The 26,588-nt window shown below is 42.2% G+C and overlaps 2 protein-coding genes across 2 annotated transcripts in view; both read right to left on the bottom strand.

The window, feature by feature from the left end:
* Positions 1-2,601: 2,601 nt before the first annotated feature.
* LOC143106640 (aquaporin-3-like) lies at positions 2,602-11,087 on the bottom strand. Its single transcript, XM_076271013.1, has 6 exons — positions 10,900-11,087; positions 7,716-7,842; positions 7,266-7,403; positions 6,833-6,960; positions 4,581-4,798; positions 2,602-4,335 (listed from the first exon to the last, which is right to left on the bottom strand). Exons 1-6 carry the CDS (start codon positions 11,005-11,007, stop codon positions 4,140-4,142), a joined length of 915 nt encoding a protein of 304 aa, XP_076127128.1. The 5' UTR covers positions 11,008-11,087; the 3' UTR covers positions 2,602-4,139.
* Positions 11,088-14,621: 3,534 nt separating this feature from the next.
* Positions 14,622-26,588, bottom strand: part of nol6 (nucleolar protein 6 (RNA-associated)) — a 29,215-nt gene continuing 17,248 nt past the window's right edge. The window contains exons 20-26 of the mRNA XM_076270171.1: positions 23,751-23,903; positions 22,110-22,207; positions 18,694-18,818; positions 17,882-17,971; positions 17,466-17,660; positions 16,962-17,063; positions 14,622-14,856 (exon numbers count right to left, since the gene is read on the bottom strand). Coding sequence (XP_076126286.1) covers positions 14,707-14,856; positions 16,962-17,063; positions 17,466-17,660; positions 17,882-17,971; positions 18,694-18,818; positions 22,110-22,207; positions 23,751-23,903 — 913 coding nt within the window. The 3' untranslated portion in view covers positions 14,622-14,706. The remainder of the gene's footprint in view (positions 14,857-16,961; positions 17,064-17,465; positions 17,661-17,881; positions 17,972-18,693; positions 18,819-22,109; positions 22,208-23,750; positions 23,904-26,588) is intronic.

Below are 26,588 nucleotides of genomic sequence, written 5' to 3'. Positions count from 1 at the left end.
TTAATAAATCTACATGGCGAGTTGACACAAATTATTCACTTTGACGAATTTATGTAGTTGAAACTTTCAGTTACTTTACTTTGAGCCATGCTCTTCCTTACTTGAATCACCTTTGAAAATAGAGGATTGAAGTAGCCTATGGGTGTTTGGGAATGAACGTTGACTCAGATGCTTTTTGAGACCTTGAGCAGAAATGTCCCAGCCCGGTGTTTAGGGTGCATCATAGACAGGTTATCTTTCAGGTAGCCTATATATTTTCCATTAAAAACCATCACGTAGCGAACGTGTTGTGGCTAACTCACTTAGCTCCTGTTAGTATCCTAGGTTATGGTCAAAAGCAAATAAGATGACAGTTGAAAGATACAATTAGTGCTGTTATCGATTTGCTTGGTAGCCTATAAACGCATTTATGGTTTTCTACAAATACATCAATAATCAAATTGACCTCCATCACTCAACCATGCTAATGGTAACATTATTTTACCTACGTTCTGCTATTGATAGGATTAACGTAGCCTACCTGCAGTAAAAAACAAGCATGTCCAATAAACATTCTCAGATTTATTTCGGCTTCAAGAGGAAATGGGAATTACATGTCATGCAGAAATCATCCTACCCTTAGACGTTCTCTGCGGTAGCCTACAGTCTTGTCCTTGTAGGAAGCGTAGTGTCTTTCCAACCCACTTTAGATAACTTCCAACAAAATTACGTCTCACTGCAACGATGCGCCATCTAGTGGACAAACGACTACTTATCGCCAATACTGGAAATGCAGCCATGATGATGAATATTTATTTTGGCTTTCTTTTAATCCTACTGAATTTGTAATTATGTATCGGCCGTTCTAATACCGATAGTATGTGGGTGCCTGTGTGTGTGTGTGCATGTGTATATGTGTGCACCACCATCTACAGGCCAATGAGTGTACAGTCACTAAATGTACACATAACTTAATTTTTTTAGACCCCCCCCCCATGGATGAAATTCTACGAAACTTGGCATACCCCCAGAGAATGTCAGGTTAATCATACACATAAAATTTGGTGCAGTTCTGAACGTCTTTACTGGAGAGGGGCGATTAAAGCAGAATGATATTGCATTTTCATTTTTTACCGGGGGGGTGCAAATCACAAATGAGTGATTATGGGCTAGGTTGATGTGGGCCCTTGAGACCAACATACCATAAAAATTTCTTCATCCTCGGTGCCACGGTTCAGGTAGTTATTTAGGAAAAACTGCATTTTTTGGGTTTCGGGGGGCCCAGCGCGGAGGGGGAGTGGCCCCCGGGGACCAAACGAAATTTTTCCGTAAAAGTCTAGTGGGGCTACATACCCACCAAATTTCATGTGCCCCGGTGTTTCGGTGCCCCGGGTATCGTTGACCAAAATTTCAGGAAGTAGATGACGGGGGAAAAAAAAAAAAAAAAACTTTGACAATCCCTATATGACCGCTTCGCTAGCGGCGGTCATAATAATAGTCTAAAGCACTCATATTTTCATTCTATATTGATCTACTTTTGCACACAACTTCACAAGACTTGGTGCTAGGGCTCAGTTGTGTTTCTAAGGGATATCAAGAGACCTAGAGGGCTGAAATGTGGTCAGTTCAGAGATGCTTGTAATCCGGCAGAAAGAAAAAACTATATTCTAGCCCCTGTAGCTCTTAGTGAGTACATCACACATTTATTTTGAAGAAGTTCTCAGCTTTCTATAGAGGTCCAACATTTGATGGTAGGCCCCAGAAGAGGTGGGAACAATGCCCTTGTAAATAGGCACAGTGCAATTTCAGGCAAAAACTTGAAATTCTTTTTGAGAGTTAAGCAGTTAATTGATAACAAGATAGCCAAGTAGCCTGTGTATATGTAGCCTATGGGAATGTATTAGGACATTGTATGGTTTACATACAATGTCATTCAATGTATAGTGCTATTTGTTGAAGCATATTGGATGTATTATAAAGGTATACTACTGTCTATTTCATAATATCTAGGTAAAGTGTGTTGTATTGTATATTATATATGCCAATGCTTTCTATATTGGTCTATTGATTGCATTTATTATATTAGTAATGTTTGAAACTATGGTTTATAATATCAAGAGGTATTTCAATGTTTATATTATATTTATATATTATAGTATATTTTATAATTGTATATTTTGGAATATGTCCAGTGTCATAGTGTGTGCTAGGTTATTTGTCTGTTATTTCTCTCCTGAATGATTTTTACTCAGAAATAAACGTCCAGCGCTTGAGAAAGACATAATTTCTGTATCTCCACTTCTTTCCAACCCACAGTGCTATCCAGCCTGTGGTCTTGTACCTGCCCAGATTCCCCTAGGTCTGAGGCCGGTAACAAAAGCATCTGATATATGTAAATAAATCTTATTGAAAGGGACATATTATTCCCATCAAAATGAACAGATGTGAGGTAAAATAATGAATAATGGGCCACAATAAAGGAACAGGATTGTGGGAAATGTAGAATAAGGATACACATCAGTTTGTTTTTCGTAGAGTTTGGTCGATGTTCAGCTGCCATATATTTCATAATATGAAAATGAGTGAGTGTTGAAATGTCACATCAATGGAGCCAACACCAGCTTTACAAAAGAAATAAACATTTTATTGTCCTCTACAGGAATACTAGTATCCCAGAAATCATTATTTCTCAGAAATACAAAATGTAGAAATGTAAATGACTGGGATATTCAAACATTGATAACAAAACACATATTTCAATATAAATAAAATACAACGTGTAAATCCAGAAAAATACTATTAGTCTACATCACTGCAAATGTACAAGTACATCTATTGTACTACTCTGTATTTCTTGGCTTTAAAATGGGCAGTAAATACAACTTATTCAGAAATGATTAAGACAATACAATCCTCGCTTCCCCCCTTAACCAAGTCCTTTTAGACTGTGCACAGACAAAAGAGAAACACTAGAGGAGAAAAGATGAAAAACTTATGACCATAGCAAAGCTGTTTTGTGCTTCCTCTACATTAACAACACAAAGGTGTAAACTTCAGGTTCAGAGAGATTAAAAGAAAGCCATGGACATGCTGGGATAATTGTAAGATCAGGAGGTAGAACTAAAGGGGGATGTCATATGGCTCTTGACAAACAGCTGTGGGGGGGGTAGAACTTTCACTTTCTAAACCTGAACTTTGCCACCTCTGGTTCATCAAAAAGGGTGAGACACAAGGCCAGATGTACTAACGCTTTTGCACCCACTTCAGGCGTATTTGTTTCGCAACGTGCGTGTAAAATCTTTGCGAGGTATGTACAAACAGGCCGCAAAGATGTTAAAGCGCAAACCGCCTGTTGCGGAAGCTGAAAAGGGTACATTGCGTTTTTCGTGTCATGCATATGCATTCATGGGAGGATCCAGAGGAAAGTGGGAGTTTAGCGTAAAGAGATGGGAGGGGAAGCGTAAATAGCGCCTAATTATGTATTCCACGGTATGTACAAAGACTGCTCGTGAAAGCGCACGTCTATTCTGCGCCTAAATATTTCCGGCTTGTAAAAGCAGGTGTTAATCCAAACTGCAGTTCAATGCGTCAATAAGAGAACCTTACAAAGACAAAAAACTATTTAGAGCACCAGTTTTGTAAGTCTTTGTACTAACAAAAGCAACCTTAACTTTCGTTGGCCTTACTTTCACTTTCACGTCATTCACTTAAACTTTCCTACTTGCTAGATTTGACCAATCTTCCATAGCCTACGTGCACAAGTAGTTTGAGTAGAACTACTGATCTTCATTATCTCCCTGCTTGTTGACATCTTATCATGTATGGTATTATTTATGATCGCTAAACGTTTGATTCTTTTGAATGTTGTCATCAGTTAACTTCATTCCACTGCGCTTGTATGTAGGCGCTGCCATACAGTTGTGGACGTTCGTAAATTGCGTTTATGGGCGGAGAAAGGCAGAGAAAGGTGCAGTTTACACTTAGTATTGAACGATTGATAAATATGACTTGACTTGGGTCTGACAGCGTTTGCAATCTGCTGTTTGTCCATGAGGCTGACGCTACGTTCGCAAATGTAGGTACATCTGGCCCACAGTGTCTTAGAAAACCTCAGAGTTCTGCACTTTCCTTTGAAAAGAGATAGAGGCATGATGACTGTCTCATGCGACGGTGCCGTCTTTCCCGTCCTTTTCTGTGGTGATGTCGTTCAGTTTGACCGTCTCCTCGATAGCAGCTCTCTTGTCGCGCACCTCCCCTTCCTCATGGAAGCCCACCATCAGCTGGTAGACCATGACCCCAACGATGGAGCCAAGGAAAGGGGCAAAGATTGGCACCAGGAACCAACACTTCCCTACCCTATTTTGAAAAAAAAAGGTTTGGACATAAGTTAGAAAGAAAAAAAGGGAGTGAAAGGAATATTTCCTCATCGATACTTAATGTCAACAATTATGCCTTGTGTGTCACAATACAAAACTTTCACATGCTGACTCACACCCCTTTAATCCCGTTGCTAGGGTGTTTACGTGCAGCGACACAGGTGGCCGGTCCGACAATCTGCATGACTAATCATTGATGACAAGTGAGTCATGTGCCTGACTTACGTGAACACCTCCGTGCCCCAGCCAGCAATGGCGGTGAAGAGGCGCGGTCCCAGGTCACGTGCCGGGTTGACGGCGTAGCCGGAGTTGAAGCCCATGGAGAGGCCGATGACCAGGACGGCGAAGCCCACGGTGAAGGCCTCCAGGCCTGGAGGGACGGGGTTGTTGTAGGGATCCACGATGGCCAGAATGCACACGATCAGAGCCGCAGTGCCAATGGTCTGCAAGGACGCAGATAGGAGTTAGACACTGGTGATCTTGGAGTCAGTCACTGTTTGTTGTGTCTGGCTTATGGTATTTGGTACATTATGAAGAGTTTGGTTCCAAAACGCTATATCCTCCATTTTAAAGCGTAACTCTCGCCAAAATACAACCTAGGGTCTTTTTGTGAATGTACCCGAGTCAAACTTTGGTGTAAAAGCATAATGAGGACGGAAGCGCCACTTTTAAGATTGACCGTATAGTCGTTTTTGGGTCAAATTTTTGGAATTTCGCCTTTTGAATGGGAGTGCTAGGGGCACTACTATTTTGATGCGATCATACTGTGTAGTATCACCAGGGTCTCTACACATGGACTCGAGCATTGAGAACATTGTTTGGGGTAGCCTACTGGTTAGCACTTCGGACTTGTAACCGGAGGGTTGCTGGTTCGAACCCCGACCAGTAAGAACGGCTAAAGTGCCCTTGAGCTAGGCACCTAACCCCTCACTGCTCCCCGAGCGCCGCTGTTGTAGCAGGCAGCTCACTGCACCGGGATTAGTGTGTGCTTCACCTCACTGTGTGTTCACTGTGTACTGAGTGTGTTTCACTAATTCACGGATTGGGATAAATGCAGAGACCAAATTTCCCTCACGGGATCAAAAGAGTATATATACTTATACTTACGTATACTTTGTTTGTGTACACAGAGTTTACTAAAAAGAAAGGTTTTGAACAACTCACTTTAGCAGTTGGTGTTTCCGCTCGCCGCCATCTTGCCAAAACCTTTCTTTTTAGTAAACTGATTTTATTGATTAATACACAATTAAATGACAAGCCACATGCCAAAAATCTAGGTGTCATCCTTGATTCAGAGCTTTGTTTTAAAAGGCAGATTATCTCTGTTATCAAGAGTAGCTTCCATCAGCTGAGAATTATTTCCCATCTCAAACCCTCTTTGTCTCCCAAGGACTTAGAAACAGTAATTCATGCATTTTTTACATCCCAATTTTTGCAACTCCCTCTATCTTGGTCTCCCCCACTCCCAACTTTCTCATCTGCAATTAGTACAAAATGCAGCTGCTAGGTTGCTTACTGGCACCAAGAAATACCAACACATCACCCCTGTACTGGCCTCCTTACACTGGCTCCCCGTTAGTTTTAGGATCCACTTCAAAGTCCTTCTGATTGTTTATAAGGCATGGGTTGGCTCCCTCATATATTTCAGACCTCCTCCATCCCCTCAGCATCCAGGTCCCTTAGATCTGCCGATACGGGTCTTCTCTCTGTGGCCCGCACCAGCCTCAAGCAAAGAGGCGATAGAGCTTTTGCTGTAGCAGCCCCACTGTGGAATTGTCTGCCCCCAGATGTTAGACTGTCTCCCTCCATCACCACTTTTAAATCAAGACTAAAGACCCACCTTTACTCCTTGGCCTTCCCTGCTTCCTAGCTGTCCTTCTCTCTCCTCTCTTCTTCATATTCAAGTGTCTTCTGTACTGTTGCTATTTATTTGTTTAGGGCTGTCTATTTGTCTATTGTATTTCTGTATTTGTCTTGCTTACTTTCTCTGTGCTTGCCTTTTATATTTTGCTTGTTCTGATTTGCTTTTATTTTCTATTTTTAGCCATATCCTCTGTACAGCACTTTGGTCAGTGGAAACTGTTTTAAATGTGCTCTATAAATTAAATGTACTTACTTACTTACATTATTTTGTAATGTTTTTAAAAATGGAGATATAGCGTTTTGGAACCAAACTCTTCATATTAAATACAACCTTTATTTAGTGAAGGTTGTATTTAATTATTAATCCATTGCTCGGGTTGGTTGGCTCATGCCAAATCCTTGGTGTCTATTTCATGAAAAAGCTGTTCAGGCAAGTTTTATTCTATTCATGTTTTATTCTGTGGTTTTAGCTTGTAAGTAATCAAATTCTGGTGAGAAACATCATGAAACCTCAAAAACAACCCTTTCATTGTGCAATGGGGCTTGTTTGCACTTGAAAGAGCTCGAGGGTGACATTGAATCATTTGATCAATACGTGAGAACGAGCCACTCACCTGATCAAAGAAACCATTAACAATGTCAAGGTGCGGGCCCGGGTATGTAGCAAATATCCCAGCCGTGGCCGTCTCACCCACAACGAACAGCTCATCTGGCATCTTTCCAGCAAAGTCCCAAATGGCATCTGAGGATGAAGAGTACATTACAAATACATCTTAAAAATATATTTAACTGTACTGATAAAATCAATATATTTTTCAATATATTCACTATTTGCTACTGTAACTGTGCTTAGCTATATAATGGTTTCATACTCATGTGACTAAGTTATACAAGATTCCACAAAAAAAGAGAAAAACGTTAATGAGAGAGTTTAAAGAGTCTACTACTGGAATAAGCTGAAGAATAAAGCATTAAGCTGATTGGCCGAAACCCTGTAGAAATATTATACTGTTATTATACTGCTGGGCAACAGTGGCTCACACTCACCATAATAGAGACCAAAGATTATAGCGGCACCCAAGAAGGAACCAATAGTCTGGGCCAGGAAGTAGACGGGAAACTTCCTCCATTTCTCTCGGCCCAGGAGGCAAAGAGCGAATGTCACAGCAGGGTTGAGGTGCCCGCCTGAGCAGAATAAGCAGAACATCTGAGTGAGACACACCAAGAGAAACCACCGAAAAGCAGCGTCCAAACGACAATGCTATGACTGGGCCCTTTCGTAAAGAATTTAGCTTTAAACTCGGAGTGTGCGGCACTTCTCTCCTTTCACTAAGTTTTACTCTAAGTTGCCAGCACCTTGTATTTGGTGTGCATTTGCACCTCTCCTTCCAGGGGTAAACTCAGTAGGCCTCTTTGATCTACTGTAAGTATGAGCATAGCTGGGAGCTCACGTAGCGCAGTGGCTCAGAATCTCATTTACCGAGGCTTTGTGCGTACCTGACACCTGGCCAGACACCAAGATTCCCAGCATGGCGGCGAAGCCAAAGGCGAAGTTAACGGTGAAGAACATGCCATGTGTGCCCTTGCTCAGCGTCAGTTGTGCCACTGAACCGCAGCCAAACATCTGCAGAGAGGAGGGGTGGGGTGAAGAAGAGAAAGCTTAACAACTCACACCAGCAGCGTCACAGCAAAATCACAGATCCCACACCCTTCAATTCTGTGTGCATGCAAGTCTAGTCAAGAGCTCCCCAAAAAGACACCATCCAAATATGTCTCACTGAACATCGCCCTCGCCACTTTGTGAAGTGCGATTATGTGAATTGTGATAAAGGCCAGCAATTGGACAACAAGACGATTTGGCTCTCATCATCCAAACATAATCTTGGAATTTGTGTCACAAAAACAAAATGGGAGTCCCCTTAGGAGAAACTCTGGTAGCAACTCACTCTAACTGTCATATGACATTTAAAAAGTATTACATTATGGGAAGAATGGAATTATGGGCGCTACTCTGTGGTATGTTATAAACATTGTGTGTGTGTGTGTGTGTGTGTGTGTGTGTGTGTGTGTGTGTGTGTGTGAAATGCACTCCTTATTAGTCAACACATTTCAAGTATTATTATACTAAAACTGAACTTAAAAACTCAAAATGAGTCACACAGGTATTCACACAAATAAACCAATGGGCAGAAAGTGAGAAGAGATCTTTTCTGATTGTCACACTGGTTCCTCTGTTCTGAACACTGAACCAGCAATGGCAGGGCAGAATGGTCAGGAGAGAATCTCAAGGACAGAGTTTGCCCCATGTGTACATTTCTCTCCAGTTCCAACTTCTGGACAAACTGACTTATACCTCTCAACACTATCACCTTGAGGGACAAAGAAGGGCTGTTTAGGATAACTGTGATAATCTGAGACCAGACAGGAGTGAATGACCCCCTTCACCTGACATAAACTGGAGGAATGAAAAGCCCCTGCAAGTCCCCGTTCAGACTGCAGGCAAAAGTGGCCCAAATCTGAGAGTCAAGTGACCAGGTCAGACTTCTTCAGAAGTAGTGTGAACACTCAAATCTTGCCCAGGACCATTTCCATATGTGGTCCTGAATCAGACCCAGGTCTGATTTTTTCAATGCGGCCGCAGTGTGAACAACCAAGGCGGTTGTTCACAGTCATCCATCCACAAAACAATTAGATAAGTAAACATAAATCAAGTTAGCTAAATGTGTCTGTAGGTAATTAGCTGTAATGTGTGACCATGATCACATAAGATTAAAACACTTTTAATATTGATGGATTGCTGATTTGTTGTGCATTATTACCACTTGGTGCTTGGCAAAGATCATATTTTTCTACAAACCATTTTGAACTAGCCAGTTCTTTGGATAATGTTGATGACAGAGTTTACCCTTCTTTTATGGTTGCTAGTTCTTATCTGAACGTATTATTCTATAAACACACGTGAAAAATGCTCTTATAAAATACTTTCTTCCCCTTTCTTTCTTTCTTTCTTTCTTTCTTTCTTTCTCTCTCTCACTCACACATACACCTGTATGAAGCATGTATTCTCATCCTGTCAGCCTTGGCTCATAGCCAGTCAAAACTAATTATTATTTATGACCTGTGTACAGTGTTAGTCATCGGCATGTGCCAAATAGACTCACAGGACCAGAGTAAAACATTTATGGAATGTAGAATCAGTGTCGTCACTGGTTTTGGACCTGTCACTCCCCATCACGTCATATCAGCTAAAATCACATCCTTTTGTATTTGAGATAAGGATCCAAGGCTGGAAATATACTGCAGGCCATGCATACACAGTCAAATGCTTTGTAGGAAGTAAAGTGTGAATTATTTTTGGTTTTGAATCCTGGGCCAATGAAAACACAAAGCACCGTTACTGCTTGGATAACATGTCCAGAGTGTGGTTTAGTGGTTCAGGGTTAGAGGTTTAGGGGCTGTAAATAGATCGCCATATTTAAAATGATTCTGCTGACTTCAACATTTACGGGAATATGCTTAAGTATATACTATGGCCTGCTAACAGTTGGAAACTTGACACAGGTTCTGTGTGTAGGATGCATAAACCTTCCAAATCTTCCCTATTTAGTGCCCAGTCACCTTCATGATTTCACATACTCATACTAAGAGTGTTATTTACATAGACATTTCCTTCTAACCATACAGGGTCATAAGCTAATATCACTGTGAAACTCATCAGTAGATACAGTAAATGAATATGAAACGTATGTAACTGACCATGAAAAGCAGGAACTCTGGGCTGAAATAGGAAGCAAAGATGTTTGTGCGTTTTGTCAGGATGTTTGTGTTGGAGCAGGAAATCTGCCTACCCCTTGTTTATTTGTCTTAACGACTCTGATCCCAGACCCCATCTCCACCTCATTTCAGCTGAATTGCTTTGGGTGGGATGAGCACCAGGATGTTGAAAATGGGTCTCCCATTCATCCATCTATTCCCAAGGTGCCACTAACACACCATTGGCCCTTTTCTAACGTCATACAATAGGTATCCTTTACCGGTACACATATAGGCCAGCAACATTCATTGCCTTAAACATCACAACAGTGACGAGAATGTGCTCTCAAACAGGTAACATCTACAGAGAAGCACACAACCTTTTAGAGAAATGGCACCATTCCATATCTATGACACTGGCTCTTTGAATGTCTATGGTATACTTGCTCCTTTTCCATATCTATGATACTGGCTCTTTAAATGTCTGTTACTGGCAGAGCTCAGGTGACAGGAGACTTGTGTATACAGAGTGACACTGACACAGGTATAATGCTGAAGTCAACAGAGAAAAGTCAACTTTACAAAAGAAAGGTTATGCCCATCTGAGTAACAGGATCTAGGCATTACATTGAAAGAGGAAGCTATGCAATTTGTGCAACTTCCATGTATTATGTATGTCTGTTCACCAGCTGTAGCCTATGTCACTTCTAAAATTGCATTGTGTCTCTGAGAACTTAGAATGTAATAGAACCAAATAAATATTTGCTTTTTCATACAAAATAAATTATAACTTCACTCAAATCCTTTGAGTTAAATGCCATCACACAAAGCACACAACTTTGTGGTCAGAATTTCATCCTCTTTGACCTAGTTTGGGACAAAATGGGACCATCTGACTAGCCAACATTCCGACAGACACAGTACTCACCACGAGAATCAGGGTCCCGAGACATTCGGCCAGGGCCTGACGCAAGAGCTTGTTGCGGATCTGGAAGGTGCGGGAGAGCTTATCCAGGTAGTACTGTTGTCTTCCCATCCTTGTAGCTTTGTCTGGAGACCTGTCTTCCTGCACTGAGAGGGGCTTTTCTGTCAGAGCACACTTTGAGATGTGCCATCCTCCTTTTATAAAGCCTTCATCCAAACAGGTCCAGCCCTTTGGCTGAAGGTCCCCGCCTGCTGAAGCACACACCCTCTACACACACACACACACACACACACACACCCTCTACACACACACACACACACACTACAGTCATGTACACATTCATCAGTGTGTACACACCCTCCATCATCACCATCCCTGCTTCGCTTCTACAAGTTCACACCCTCTTTGCATTGTGCAGTTTTAACCCGCATGGCAGGATCTCATTCTTCCTCCACCCAGAATCTGTGGGTTTTTTTTCTTTCCTTGTCCACACTTGACACCCAGTCTGCTTATGCATTGTGTAATACAAAAGCCATAAAGAGGATGCCTCCCAAAATCCTTATGATTCTACGGTCAAACAACTATTCAGTTAAGTGGACACACCTGAGAAAGAGAGAGAGAGAGAACCAGTTACTGTGTTGGGTCAACAAAATGTGCAGCGAGAAGGCTTTAATTAAAATGTCAACACAAAAGACATGAAAGGGTTATGGTTTATGAGAGGAGGTACTATTTGAAGAGTTGGGTCTTCAAGAGATTCTTAAAGATACACCCCTGGTCTGGTAGTGATTGATAACACGTACCTTCAGGGGAAGGAGAAACAAAAATAGCCTGAATTTCTACGTGTGTATGGGCTGCCAAGGGGTAGTATAATTTATTAATATTATCAGGGTATTCCGTAGATCCCTAGAAAACTATGCAAATGTCTGCATATTTGGAGTTTCGTTGAGATTGTCAATCACTTACCCTGACTGACACTACCCATTGACAAATGGTGTACTTTAAGATATTTGACCTTTTATCAAGATGATACATTTGACTGTTGGGACAGAGTGGAAGTGATGTGAACCTGCCAGGCTACTATAGGAATGCGCTGCTGGCCATTTGGATGCCCTAAGCAGAATTAATCTGTGATCAAATGCTTACCCTGATTGTGACCCATTGATTCATGGTGTAATGTCACTTTAAGATATTTGACCTTGATGACCAAGATGATACATTTGACCACTGGAACACAGTGGAAGTGATGTGAACCTGTCAGGCTACTACAAAAGAATGTCCTTCGCTTCAGATTGCACAACTCACATTTGATTCATTGCAAGGGTTGGCACAAAACTATAGGCCTTTGAGCCCCCCCAAAAAATGGAAGTCTCTGTAACAAAAATGTCAGTTGATACTGTTATGTTGATACTTTGTACATGTTAACGGTTATTAGGAACAAAATGTATGAAAACAAAGCAACATGTTAACGCATACTAAATCCAGCATGTATGTTTAAATGACATGTTAACACAAAATGTACTTGTTAAGAAGGGATAATGTATAGAACGCCGGTCACAGTTTGATAAACTTCACGATAATGATGTTGTAAGAGATAGATTAGATTAACTTTACTTCCACAAAATGGACACGCAAAAGTTCACACAAGGATTTTCTTTTGTCCACAAACTGAACTTTTACCTAGTTCCAACACACAGTAGTCTATTCTGTCTGTCTGGTATGTCATTCACCATCAAACACCAGACAGTAGCCATGTGGAAGTGTTTACGCATCATGCAGACCATGGCATGCGTTTTGTTTTCCTTTCAGAGCGCAGCATGTTAAAATCAAACATGAATGCAGAGATGCCCGCAAAGCACAGCCCCACACGACAGCACTCTGTAGCCTACTGGCGCAGCAGGGGTAGTTACTGCCCCCCCTCCCTCCCCCCGAGAAGCTCGTAACCGACAACTGCGAATGGCCTGAAAAATATTTGGTGCTCCCCAGCAACAACGTGGAGTTGTGGAATGCCTGAAAACAACTGGGTCTGTTTACGCGACGCCCTGAATCAGAGTTGCTGAGAAGTTTGTTGTTAGTCAAGAGTGCACACTGGCTTTCAGTCCAACCTTTTAACTAACCAGTTCTAGATGTCACTATGAATTTTATCCTAAGCCGAATATACCAGTAGCAAAGTTTTACATTTGTAATATAAGCACTGAGCAGCAGACCTTAAATGCCTCCTGTGTAGATAATACCATATTTCGTTCTAAATATATACTCATGTGCATGGGTTGGATTCATGGTAGCCTACTGTGAGTTTGTGTTGGGTAGAGTACAAAACACTCCAAAACACTAGCGTAAAATTCCAGCAAAATGAAAATCCAACACAGTCCGTCTGTGGAGGCCATTATTATCAAACAGCCTTTAATCTCAAACTTCAAACACTTTTCACGAACCTTATTGAAAATGAAATTCCAAAAAGTCATATTCAGTTTAAATGAGAGTGAATGATAAATTATAGTTATCATGGCAACACAAACTTACTGCATTGTGAAACAAACATTCCGAACCAGTTGATTCACAGTAGTTTGCGCAAAGTATGAACCAGAGGAAGGATTTGCACCTACAGTACAGAATATGTCAACAGTAAATAATACTCTATCTTTTGGGATTCTATCCAAATCAGAATCCCAAGGAACAAAATCAAAGACCATCTTATACGTCACGAAACACTGGGGTGGTGAAACTGCAGCAGGCATCCTGATTCTTGTGAACATGAAAATCACAGTAAACGCTCAAATAACCAGGAAGCTGAACATGGCTTGTTCAGATGAATTACTTGCATGTCTGAACAACGTTCCCTTGTTTGCTGTCCATTTGCTTCCGGGCTCACTCATGAAAATGTTATATATAACTTTTAAACTAGATGTACCGCATAACAGTACAAAATATGACCGCTGCTCAGTCCTGTACATCCTCTCCGCGAAATTAAATCAAGCTTGTCAACATCTCCTACTCCATCCCTTACTCTTGCAACTTTTGTGTAATGCTTGTATGTGTGTGTATGCGTGCATGAATGTGTGCGCTTGTGTTTATGTGTGGTTGTGTTTATGTGTGTGTGTGTATGCGTGCATGTATGTGTGCGCGTGTATTTGTGTGTGTGTGTGTGTGTGTGTGTGTACAGTCACATTTTACGCTACGCTTGTGGCGGTCATAATACTGTATGCTGGTGCATGGAAAGGTGATCTGATCTGTGCTTTAGGCTACCTCAACATACTAGACATTACAATTTCATGTAGCCTTTAAACTGAAATAAGTAAGTATGCTTACCTACAATGTCACATGGCACACTGAGCGGTCATTCATACTGTACATTCCAATCTATCTTTAAGCATCATTTCTGTCTGTTGGGAACTATGAATGCAGAGGCAGCTTCTGATAAAACACTAAGTATTAGATCTTGGGACTGAATATTGCAATTTGGAAAAGACACAATAACTGCATTTTTAATCATTAACATTCAAAAGAAATATGAGATTATGACGACATAGTGAAACCATTAATAAAGCCATACCAAAGTCATTAAAATGAGCCCCACAATGACAAAACTTGACTGTGGTTTGCGGCCTCAGTGCTGACTAATCGCCGAGGGTTTTGGACATGACTCATCTTGTTACTGTAATTTGATTGGTGAATACACTTCCACAAGAGAAAAAAGCACGCTTACTTCAAAATGGTTTGGAGTAGTTTGTTTTATGTCAACTTTTCCATAAAAAAAAGCCATTATTCAGTTTCACAATCAACTTGTCCCATCTTGTTACGTCGAGCGAACATTCAGACAACCCATTTCTCTGTCCTTGGCACCACCTTGTGGACCAGCCCCTCGCCAAGGACACTGAAGTCGTGCAGGATGGCCTCTACGTTTGGCACAGTGGAGGCTTTGTCTTCGGAAACCTCCACACAACGGGCGCCCATCATCCCCGTCTGAGAGAGAGAGTGAGAGATAGAGAGAGAGAGAGAATGTGAACAGTGGGTCACATTTCACATTTCTGTGGATGATCTCATCATTATATTTATTTCATAAAATACCAAAGAGAATACTTGTACAAAACTTTTGCATAGGTATGTAAAAGGTTCAAGAAACGCCATGAAAACATTGCTGTGTGGTGTATATCATATGGAAATTAAAAAAGGACACTGCCATGTTGTTTGAGATTTGACTGGTCATTTGAGCCACTTACTGCCATAATTTCAAAGTCATCCTCAAGCAGCTAAAGCAGTGGTCCCCAAACTACGACCTGCGGGCCGGATACAGCCCGCAACCTAATTTTGGTGGCCCCCCAAAACATGTCTGTGATATATAGCATCCGGCCTGCACAAAGATACGACAACGTCAAACTATAACCTCCTTGACTTCCCTCATTCATTCTATGGCGAGTCTTAAAGGAAAATTCCGGTATTTAGCACTTTGAGTCCCTTTTCTGGTTTGTTTGGATGAACTAGAGCATACCTGTCAACACTCCCGTTTTTTTCCCGGGTTCTCCTGTATTTCAAGGTCATCTCCCGGCACCCTCCCGTTTTGTTATTTCTCCCGGAAAACTCCCGTAATTTGCATGGCCTTCAAACTTTCCATTGATCCATACATTTTTTCTATTAGTCTACACCCTACACATACACAATCACTTACTTTCAATTTCAACCGTTTTGTCATAGGGTTAAAACCTGGCAACCCAAAACCCAAATAAGGCAGCGGGTGCTGACTGCGCAGTGCACAGCCTAAATCTCGTAAGCAAGCAGGCTAGTTGAATGGCCTACTCCAGAACTAGCTGTTGTGAAATTGTTGGGAATTTAATTGATTAACACATCACATAAACTGTTATTGAGTGTTGTTGATACACTGAACTTGTGTCCTCGGAACCAAATCAGACAGCAAGCAGCTTTGGAGTTTTGGAAGTAGGCTGCAGGCAGGCAGCTGGTGGATACATAACTGGCATGCATAAGGTATCTCCCGTTTTTGGAAAGCTAAATGTTGACAGGTATGAACTAGTGGTGGACACCGAAATTTTGACGATTGGTCCTGTCTCGACTTTTCTGACTCGTTTTGAATCGCCTTTGACTACTCAGAGTGGCTGCCAACAGGCATGCTCAAACATGTCCTAAAACAACCCTTAAAGGACAAGTTCGGTATTTTACACTTAAAGCCCTATTTTTAGATAGTTTATGATTAAATAGAACGTTTATGATTGAAATTTGGACACATGCTGCTGTCCTGAGAATTTTCGGTTTCTGTGGTAGCACCCCCCACCTCCACAACGCTGCATAGGTGCACTGGAATGTGGTTTTGAAAATGAACGTTAAGGGTTGTTTTAGGACATGTTTGAGCATGTCTGTTGGCAGCCACTCTGAGTAGTCAAAGGCGATTCAAAACGAGTCAGAAAAGTTGAGAGAGGACCAATCGTCAAAATTTCGGTGTCCACCACTCTAGTTCATCCAAAACAAACCAGAAAAGGGACTCAAAGTGCTAAATACCAGAATTTTCCTTTAACAGTACACTTGCAATACTTTTTTTGTCCACTGGTGGTTGTTTTGGCGCTGTTTCGAGTTTGCCATAGAAAACGGAATGAAATGTAGGCCTACCTATAAAGAATGTAAGATAGGCCCTATGCTGACAGAATCAGTGCACAAGGTATTCTAAAAGTTTATCAATTAATTGGTAACAGACCTAACTTCTATTCAAGTCATATTTCTGGGACTTTTCTGGGATAATTATTTCTATTTTTATTTTCGTTCAAATGTTCATACAAAAACAGCAGAGTTCACACAGTTCTCACCAGGTGAGTGAAAGTTAGAATGGTGGTCATTTCAGATGTTTTTTCCAGCACTTCATAAAACTCTTAGTTTGAGAACTTAAAATTATTTGAAAGATATTACTTGTTCACAACTTGAGCTGTGTGTGCTCTCTTAGAGCCAGGCATAGTGAGCTGGCCCTCTGAAGAAAAAGTTTGGGGACCACTGAGCTAAAGCAACATGCATGTATGTACAGACAACACATCTACACATTTAGCCCCTTAGACACCCATTACACTAACCTTAAATGGATGAGGGGTGAAGGCTTTTGGCTTCCATAGCACCGCAATAACCGTACCGCCATAGGGGTCATAGAAAAACAGGGCGACATCTCCAAAAGCTTCCTAGAAAAGCAAAGGCAACAAAGTTCAGCTCATCCTCCAACACAAAAACGTCGCTGTTGGTCACTAGTTGCTTTCAGACCTACGTCTGCATGTTCTGCGGATGTCAAGCTGTTGGGCCGTATATCTGAACAACATAACCGGCTATATGGAATTCCGAAATTACACTCTTACATTGGCTCTTACACTACTCATATCTGAATCACCCGAAGGGTCGGACCTCCGTTTGACAAAGCTCCGCTTATACTGCTGAGGACGTGACTGAAAGCAGCTAATGATTCAAATAGGCTTTCCAGCAACTCAAACGATGGGGAAAAAGAGAGGAACATGGAAAGTTCATGATCATGAACTTCTTAACTACTCTCTCCGTCACACACACACAGAGTTAATGGCTGGTTGACTCACTCGGAGCTCTGTGAGGTACAGGCTGACGGGGTTGAAGTCGACCACGGGCAGCACCCCTCCAGCCACGGCGCCCTCGTGGCCCCCCCGGGGAGGCGGGTGTTTGGGGGGGTCCACTGCACTCTCCACCAGGGGCACCTGCTTGGGCCTCAGGTGGATCAACACGTCGTACACGTCCAGGGGTGGCCGGAAGGCAACCTAACGAGACACAGCAGCAGAGGCACACAGAGAAAGAGAGAGAGAGAGAGAGAGAGAGAGAGAGAGAGAGAGAGAGAGAGAGAGAGAGAAAGAGAGAGAGAGATGAAGATCACATACAGCCCATGGACTATACCCATCACAAAATCTGACTCCTAAGGCTGATTTATTTCCGTTTATGTATGTGTGTGTGTGTGTGTGTGTGTGTGTGTGTGTTTACTCACCCGCACATCTTGTGTCTGTGTGCGGTCTGTGAGCTGGGCCTCAAGAACGTGGAGGCTCTCTGCTGCCACAGTGATGATGCGCTGCAGCATCTGAACACAGGCCGGGGTGGAGGGGGGTGGTGGGGCAGACAGAGAGAGAGTTAATGACCAAAACCACACGATAAATAAGCTGGAGCACAGCACAGCTATAAAACACATGCTTCCTGACACCCCCCCCCCCCCCCATGTTCAGAGATCATTATGCTATGGTTTCACTGGTGAGAGGAGCTACATTGGATGCAATGAGTCCACAACAGAAATACTAACAACATTTACAACGTCTAGGGAGGATTCTTTTCTTCCCTCACCATGCCACCTAAATAACAAGAGAAACAGAGAGAAGGGATAAGAAGTGACAGTGTCGTTGGTTTTTGACCTTTGTGGATTCTGAGTCTGATGCCGCATTGGAATCCCAATACTAACAGTGTTGTGTTTTTTTCAACACATTCTTTGTAAGAGCGTACACAGTATAACAAAGCAATGTGGTAAAAACCCACACAAATTGGACATATATCCTATCTGGACATAGAGATGTGTTAAAAACAACACAAGTAAGTGTAGAGGGCACGATGAAGGCTCAAAAACCCAGTGAGCACCTGGGGGCAGCTGTGGCACGAGCGGCAGCACCAAGTTCGGGCCTAATCTGTGTTTGACCCCGATTTGTGGTCACTTTCCGATCCCACCCCCTTCTCTCTCTGTCCCACTCGGGTCCTGTTTGTTACTCACTCAACCTGTGGTAATCTACTTTTAAAAAGCCCCAAGCAAGCGCATACCTGTACGGATGGAGCCTCTGTAGTCCACATAGACAGCTTCCTGTCAGTTGGCGTGCCAATGAACATGGTGGGCAGGGATTCTCTGGAAGCCACAAAGGCATTCTTGATCTCGGTGTAGTCAGCCGCTTCAGAGGAAAAGAGAAACCTTGTCAGGGCAAGAGAGACTTTGCAAGCTCATACAAACCACGGCTAATGGACTAAGCCAGGGATGTCAAAGTCAAATACATTACAGGGCCAAAAAAACAAATTTGCTACAAGCCGAGGGCCGGACTGGTTCAATGTTTATTAAAACATATTAAAATGACTGCATGTAACCTATTGAACCAAGACGTGTACTGTATTTTATTTAATGATTAAATGAATAATGACTGTGACTGAAGTGCAGGCAAAGTTTGCACAGAAATGTACGATTTTTCCCATCCTCACCGACCTTGTCATATAACTTGTTTAAATGATCATACGATGCCTCCTTGCTGCTTTGTCGTCTACATCAGCCTTTCTCAAACTTCTTTGACCTGAGGCCTAGTCAAGGCATACTTTGGGCCCACCTACATGAACCCACCCCCTCCTCCCACCCCCCATCAAATTATCATAATGATATCACAATTATTATTATTTTTATACTATATTGCTATACATGCATTTCAAAACAGTCAATGTTTAAAGTGCTAAGATTGTTTACAAAAGTTTGTGAAAACATGCACATCAGAGTGCTGCTTTACTAATGTAAAATATAATTAGGCCTACAATAGTTTCATTGTTTTTGCATTGTTGCATGATGCTTGGATCTTTAACTATCTTTAACTAAGACTAATTAAAGCAACACCAAAGAACTTTCCCTCTGTTGTACACACGCTATTTGTTTATCCAGCACCGGCTTTGCAAATAACGATGTCCACAGACAAGGTAGAATATTTTGCATGACTTATAAAAGTACGATGTATTGCGACATCAGATGCAAGTCAAATTTGTAGTTTCTTATGTCTCATTCCATCGAACTACAGATCCGCTACCCGATCTGGCAAACTTACATAGTGCGGTTATAGCCGATAGAGGGCCGCGAAGCGAATGCAAAATTGCCGTTCACCCTGTTACGAGTTGATGAACCACTGAAACGATTTTGGAAACATTATTTTAAGGTATAAAAAAATCTTTGGTGTTGCTTTAATAGCTTTTGGCTGACTTTAATACTTAATGCCAAACAGAGTTTTATATAGTCTGTGCTGTTTTTTATGGAAGTTGCATAAATCCAAGTCGTTCTATTAAATGTCGTTTCATAATTAAATAGCCTTCCAATAGGTTGAAGCTTAGCTTTGCTACCAACGTGCACACGCATGCATTGAATAAACGCCTATACCACGACTTAATTCTATGCCTCTATGTTTGATGACAGCAAACAAGTATTTCCTTCTAATTGCAGAAATGTTTGTTTTCTTTTTCTGTCCGCGGCTCCTTGATCAATTGCGCAGCAAATTATCAGACGATGGCCCGGGAATAATTTCACTCTGCAGACCATTGTCCACATTGCGGACCGCGGCCCATAGTTTGACAAATGGTGACCTGCATGCTGCCATATTAAGGCCTTTTTACGGTGTGTTTTAGCCGGGTTTTCGCGTGGAAGGCTCTGTAGAAATCTGACACCCTATTCAACGAAGTAGTAGGCTAATACAGTACGTTCACTTCATGTTCGCTCAAAATATGAACGAGTTCATGAACTTTCGTTCAATGAACGTGTTCAGGCACAACACTGGGGAGGGGGGTAGCTGAAAGTTGACATCTGCCCTGACTGAATACTGATGAATCATGAAGCCGAGGCCCACTTGCGGCGCCGCAGTGATTTCGTAGGCTACCGTTGCATGGTGGGAAATGGAGCATTGGTGCGTGCAAAACAGCAGCCAGCGGGCCTTGACTTTGACATGTCTGGACTAGGCCTTCACTGTTCAGGATCAGGATTGCCTAAGATCAAAACCCTTACTGAGATAGTGGCGATTAAGCCCCCAAGGCATCTGTGAGTCAAGTCAGTTTATCTAAGGGAAAATTAGTTGAACACAGTGGCTGAATGAACAAACTGTATGTGGTTTCACAAGGGAATCTCTGCTGGGTAGGAGAGTAACCCCACAAACCCTCAAAGGATTCTGTATTATTTTAGTGTTTTGATGCTCTCTCTATATATAGCTATTATCTAGATTTCTATGATCTACAGATATATTCTGGATGTTCTATACTTTGGCAATACTAATACTATACTATACAATACTAATCATGCCACTATACTAAAGCCTATAAAGATTGCAGTCACTGGCAAGAAAAATGTCTCTCTGATCAGTCGCCTGCCAGCCATTCACCGATCAATATCGGCGGATCCCCCACCACCAACCCACTACCAAAACATAGGCCTGCTAATGCATGAAGAGTCAAGGGTTTTAGATAAATACTGTATACACGTGAGTCACAAATTCCGACTTCAATTCATTCGCAAACTGAGCAATGCAAAAAACACAGCGTGAAGGGACAGCGAGGGGAGAAAATGCATTACATTAGGATACTGGGATAACCCTGGTAGGATGCTACCTTGCCGTGCATTTAGCGGTCAAATGCATGCATTTCTTATGGTTATGGCATTTTGCAGATGCCTTTGTCCAAAGCGACATGTTGAACAGGAATGTCTTTAGACCCCTCTTAAACGACCCAAAACTACCACAGGAACGGGGAGCACTGGGCAACTCATTCCACCAACATGGAACCACTGAGGAAAAGAGTCTTGAATTAGACCTAGTGTTTATGACTGGTCGACATAAAAGATGCTCATCAGAAGACCGCAGTGGGCGGTTGGGGATGTATGCCTTGATTATTGAATTAAAATGACTAGGAGCAGATCCAGTCATATTGGCCAAAGTGAGAGAACCCCATGTATTCTAAGTAAATGCACACATATCTGTGTTTATAGCCTACTATATTTATTGCAGGTGAGACATGGAAAAGCAGTTTTAGAAAAATGAGTTTTGCCATGTTAACCTATGGAGAGTGACGGCCTGTGGGTCATGAAGGGCAGTTATTTGGATGTGCGGTGGCCTTAAGTGAAATAACATTTTGTACTATAGAAACGTTATATCATTGGAAACATGTATTATTCTAGCTATATAAATGGCATAGTGCATGGTATTTCCATAACCGCGAGATACTAGCAATCTATCGCGAGATACTAGCAATCTATCTACGTCGATATGACATTTCAACTTTATTCTCGAAATGTCGAGTTTAATCTCGCCATGGCAAAAATATTTTTTTTTCTTCATGTGTGGCCCTAATACTCCGTCGTACAAACAGGAGGCAGAATTGCAATTCGAATTTTGCACAACCCTGGTGGGCAGGAGTGGACTAGGGAAGCAGAGGGTCTGCCCAGAGCTGCAGGGTACCTGTGAGTTGGCTGTTGAGGTTCACCACTAGTGGACTGTTCCTCCAGTCAAAGGAAGAGAGCAGGTGCAGGAACCGGAGGAACCCGACCTGAGGAGAACTGAGGAGAGGGAGAGAGAAACATTTATTATTTTCATTATGCAAGGGTCTATCTCTATATACGGTCAAAATGTCTCAGTGTGTTTGTGTTTGTACAGTGTATGAATGGAAAGAGAGAGAGCAAGCGCCTGAGACACACTGAGACACACACAGAGACACACACACACACACACACACACACCAAGACATTCTGACTTCTAGTCAGGCAATGAACAGTCTCCTATTTCTACATAATAACTGATTTAGCAATACCAGTGCCATAGGTCATGTCCGTTTTTGAATCTGCATCAAATTCAACTGAACTGAGAAAGGAGGGATGACGGCAATAGAGAGAGAACAGGAAGGAGACGGAGCAAGATGACAAGAAGAGCGGGAAAGAGACAATAAAGCAGATGCCAGTAAGTAGAGAATGAGTCACATTCCATGCCTGCTATTACAATAACTTTTTGTTATTCACAATCACATATACCAGCAGGAAACTTAATACTATAAACAAATAAAATATACAAAAACATGTCGTATGACGTTTTTCCACTAGAAGTTGAATATTTCTCAACTTCTGAGCTGCAGAAAAAGTCGGTTGCGGTCGCGTTTTAAAAGAAGCCGACGACTTTTTTGAAAACACGGTCTACTCCATAGGATTATAATGTAAAACGGACGCCGGCAGCTGCGATAAAGACGCTTAGTCTGAACGTACCCTAAGCGATGTTGGATAACGTCACTTCTGTTGACGTTAGGGTAAGCTAGCTCGCTACTCCCTCCCGTGCAATTGAAGATCTCCTAAACATTGATCTTGTTGGGGATTGGTTGGAACAGTTTGCTATGTTTTTATGATCCAAGCTGGACCAGGCTGTTTTTGTTGCCATTTTTGGAGCCTGGGCTATAGTGCTAGCGCATGGTGAGGTGATGTTTGCTGTATGTGACAAAAAAAAATGTTTTAGCTTAGAAACCATGTAACATCGTTTACAGCACCTTTAACAGGACATACTACACATAAAAAAACCTACTAAACCTGTGGAATAAACATATTGCAAAATGAAGAACCCGCCCAAATCCAAAACTTGGATATGTGCGTGACATGGATACTCATCAACGTCTGTGGGCTGGAGTCAACTTTACTTAGCATAAGGTAAACAGACATTCAGACTTCCTCTCCTTTCATACCCTTCCTGACTTTAGTAAATGGACCTTCCCATAGTGCAGGCTTACCACAAATGCGTAGGCCTCAAACGTTACTTATAATCTGCATGCCACAGGCTTCACGCTGATTATGGAGGCCTGGGTGGTGAGGTGCCCAAGAGCGCTGGCTGTTTATATACCTCAACTACAGAGAGCGCTGGGACATTTCGCCCTGGCTATTTTATACACGGTGAAAGGAAAAGAGCATGGTGTCAAATGAGAGAGGAGAAAGGGAGAGAGAAGGAAAAGAAAGAGACAGAGAGAGAGAGAAAGAGAAAGAGACATAGCCAGAGAGAGACAGACATAGAGAAAGACCTTCTAAAAGGCGTGCCAGGTGTTCCTGAATAAGGTGACGACCGACTCACCTGGGAGGGGTGAAGGGTGCGGGGTGCAGGAAGAGGTAGGCCACCAGCAAGTCGGCTGCGTCCTCGCAGACGTCTGCGCTGAACAGCTGCGCTCCCAGCCACCGCTTAGCCAGCCGACACACGGCCCCAAAACAAGGGTGCTGTTGCTGGAGCCTGTCAAAGACACTCATTTGAGTAGCATGCTCGCACTAGTATCTGTAACAGTGTGTGTGTGTGTGTGTGGGTAGGGCTTCTGCAGGGTTAAGTCAGTCAAATGTAAGTTATTATGCAAATTACATTTTTCGCAGATTTTCCTAAATAGTTGATGCAAACGACGGTGAGTATCATTTTCAAGTCATCAAGTCATTTCAAGTATAAATTCAAATTTTATAGAACAAACCTCCCAAAAATAACAGTATTTTTTTTCAAAAATAAAAAAAATCAAAATGCACAAATTATTATGCACAACAGAGTTTCAAGACATTTTATAGGTTGTAAAGAACTAAAAATGGTCATTTGTTGAATTTGCAGCATCATATAAATTAAATCAAAAGTTATTTCAATCAAAAACATCTTAACAGGCCAAGTTACATGTTAACATAGGACCCCTTAATTGATATCACCTTCATCCATTGAACTTGTGAGTTTCTTGGAGAGTTTCTGCTTTAATGTCTTTGCAGGATGTCAGAATAGCCTCCCAGAGCTGCTGCTTGGATGTGAACTACCTCCTACCCTCATAGATCTTTTGCTTGATGATGCTCCAAAGGTTCTCAATAGGGTTGAGGTCAGGGGAAGATGGGGGCCACACCATGAGTTTCTCTCCTTTTATGCCCATAGCAGCCAATGACCCAGAGGTATTCTTTGCAGCATGAGATGGTGCATTGTCAGGCATAAAGATGATTTTGCTACGGAAGGGACGGGTCTTCTTTTTGTACCACGAAAGAAAGTGGTCAGTCAGAAACTCTACATACTTTGCTGAGGTCATTTTCACACCGTCAGGGACCCTAAAGGGGCCTACCAACTCTCTCCCCATGATTCTGGCCCAAAACATGACTCCGCCAGCTCCTTGCTGATGTCTCAGCCTTGTTGGGACATGGTGGCCATTCACCAACCATCCATTACTCCATCCATCTGGACCATCTAGGGTTGCACGGCACTCATCCGTAAACAAAACTGTTTGAAAATTAGTCTTCATGTATTCCTGAGCCCACTGCAACCATTTTTGCTTGTGAGCATTGTTTAAGGGTGGCCGAATAGTAGGTATAAGTATATATACTCTTTTGATCCTGTGAGGGAAATTTGATCTCTGCATTTATCCCAATCCGTGAATTAGTGAAACACACTCAGCACACAGTGAACACACAGTGAGGTGAAGCACACACTAATCCCGGCGCAGTGAGCTGCCTGCAACAACAGCGGCGCTCGGGGAGCAGTGAGGGGTTAGGTGCCTTGCTCAAGGGCACTTCAGCCATGCCTACTGGTCGGGGTTCGAAACGGCAACCCTCCGGTTACAAGTCCGAAGCACTAACCAGTAGGCCACGGCTGCCCCTAAGGTTTATGCACACTTGCAAACTTATTGAGGATCCTACACCTTGAGGTTCGCAGGACTCCAGAGGCACCAGCGGCTTCAAATACCTGTTTGCTGCTTTGCAATGGCATTTTAGCAGCTGCTCTCTTAATCCTATGAATTTGTCTGGCAGAAACCTTCCTTATTATGCCTTTGTCTGCACAAACCCACCTGTGCTTTGAATCAGCAACAAATCTCTTCACAGTACGATGAGCATAAGCTTTCGGGAAATATCATACCTTGTCCAAGGTAGTGCACAATTTCACGCTTTTCAGCAGCAGAGAGATCCTTTTTCTTTCCCATATTGCTTGAAACCTGTGGCATGCTTAATAATGTGGAACATCAGAGTTCCTGCAGATTTCTGTAAAAGTCTGGCTATTAAATCTTTCAGACAAGTCTGCTTGCTGCACTGACGCAAGGACCTTACAGTTCTGGCAAACACCCAGATTCCTCAAACAGAACAACAAGCAGAACGAATGAATGCCGCCGTCACCACATTTTTCAGGGGAAAAAGGCGATGGTAGAATCAATGAATAAACAAGCCTATACATTTAAGATGTGACTAAATGTAATCTATAACCTTGTATGGAAAATCCGGACGTTTCTATGACTTTTTAAGGCCTAAAAATCTTATTATTAAATTTAAGACTTTTTATGACTTCTCATAACCCCGCGGAAACCCTGTGTGTGTGTGTTAAGCTTAGGAAGCATGCTTCTTTTCAGACCTCTGTGCATTTCACCCGAGTATATATTTGACAATTTAAAAAAGCAAGCAAGCAAGCAACAAACAAACAAAAAAAGGGTGGATGTGTAGTGAGTTAAAATGTGTGGTGTGAGGAGAGATTGATTGCAAACTGTCTTGAATAATTGACTGAGATTGAGCATGTTGCCTCATGCACACAGAGAACGAGAGACACACACCACCACAAATACAATTTGGGAAACACTGCACTTTCTAAAGTCTTTTGGGTGCGAGTTAGTCTTGAAGTGGAGGAAACCGATCTCTCTTGTGTATAGTGTTGTCACGATACCAAAATTAGTGTTTCGATACCGATACCAAGTCATGAATTGCGATTTCGATACTTCTTCGATACTTTTAAAAAAATGTATTTGATTTGGGGGCCCCACCACCTTGACATCATCATCAGTAATATTGAATATACTGTAGTGTGATCATTCACACCAGTGGCCATCCCAGATTCTGCTTGACTCTCTCCACACAAACACACATGGAAAATGATGGCTTATGTCATATTTCATATATTCTGCATAATTACCACACATTAATGTCA

The sequence above is a fragment of the Alosa pseudoharengus genome, unplaced genomic scaffold, assembly GCF_046254945.1.
Source record: "Alosa pseudoharengus isolate Yale_2024_CS ecotype anadromous, Long Island Sound unplaced genomic scaffold, YU_APseudo_1.1 YU_APseudo_1.1_scf_6, whole genome shotgun sequence".
NCBI classification, from domain to species: domain Eukaryota; kingdom Metazoa; phylum Chordata; class Actinopteri; order Clupeiformes; family Clupeidae; genus Alosa; species Alosa pseudoharengus.
The sequence above is the reverse complement of the archived record's forward strand: the minus strand, read 5'-3'. Positions and strand labels throughout refer to the sequence as shown.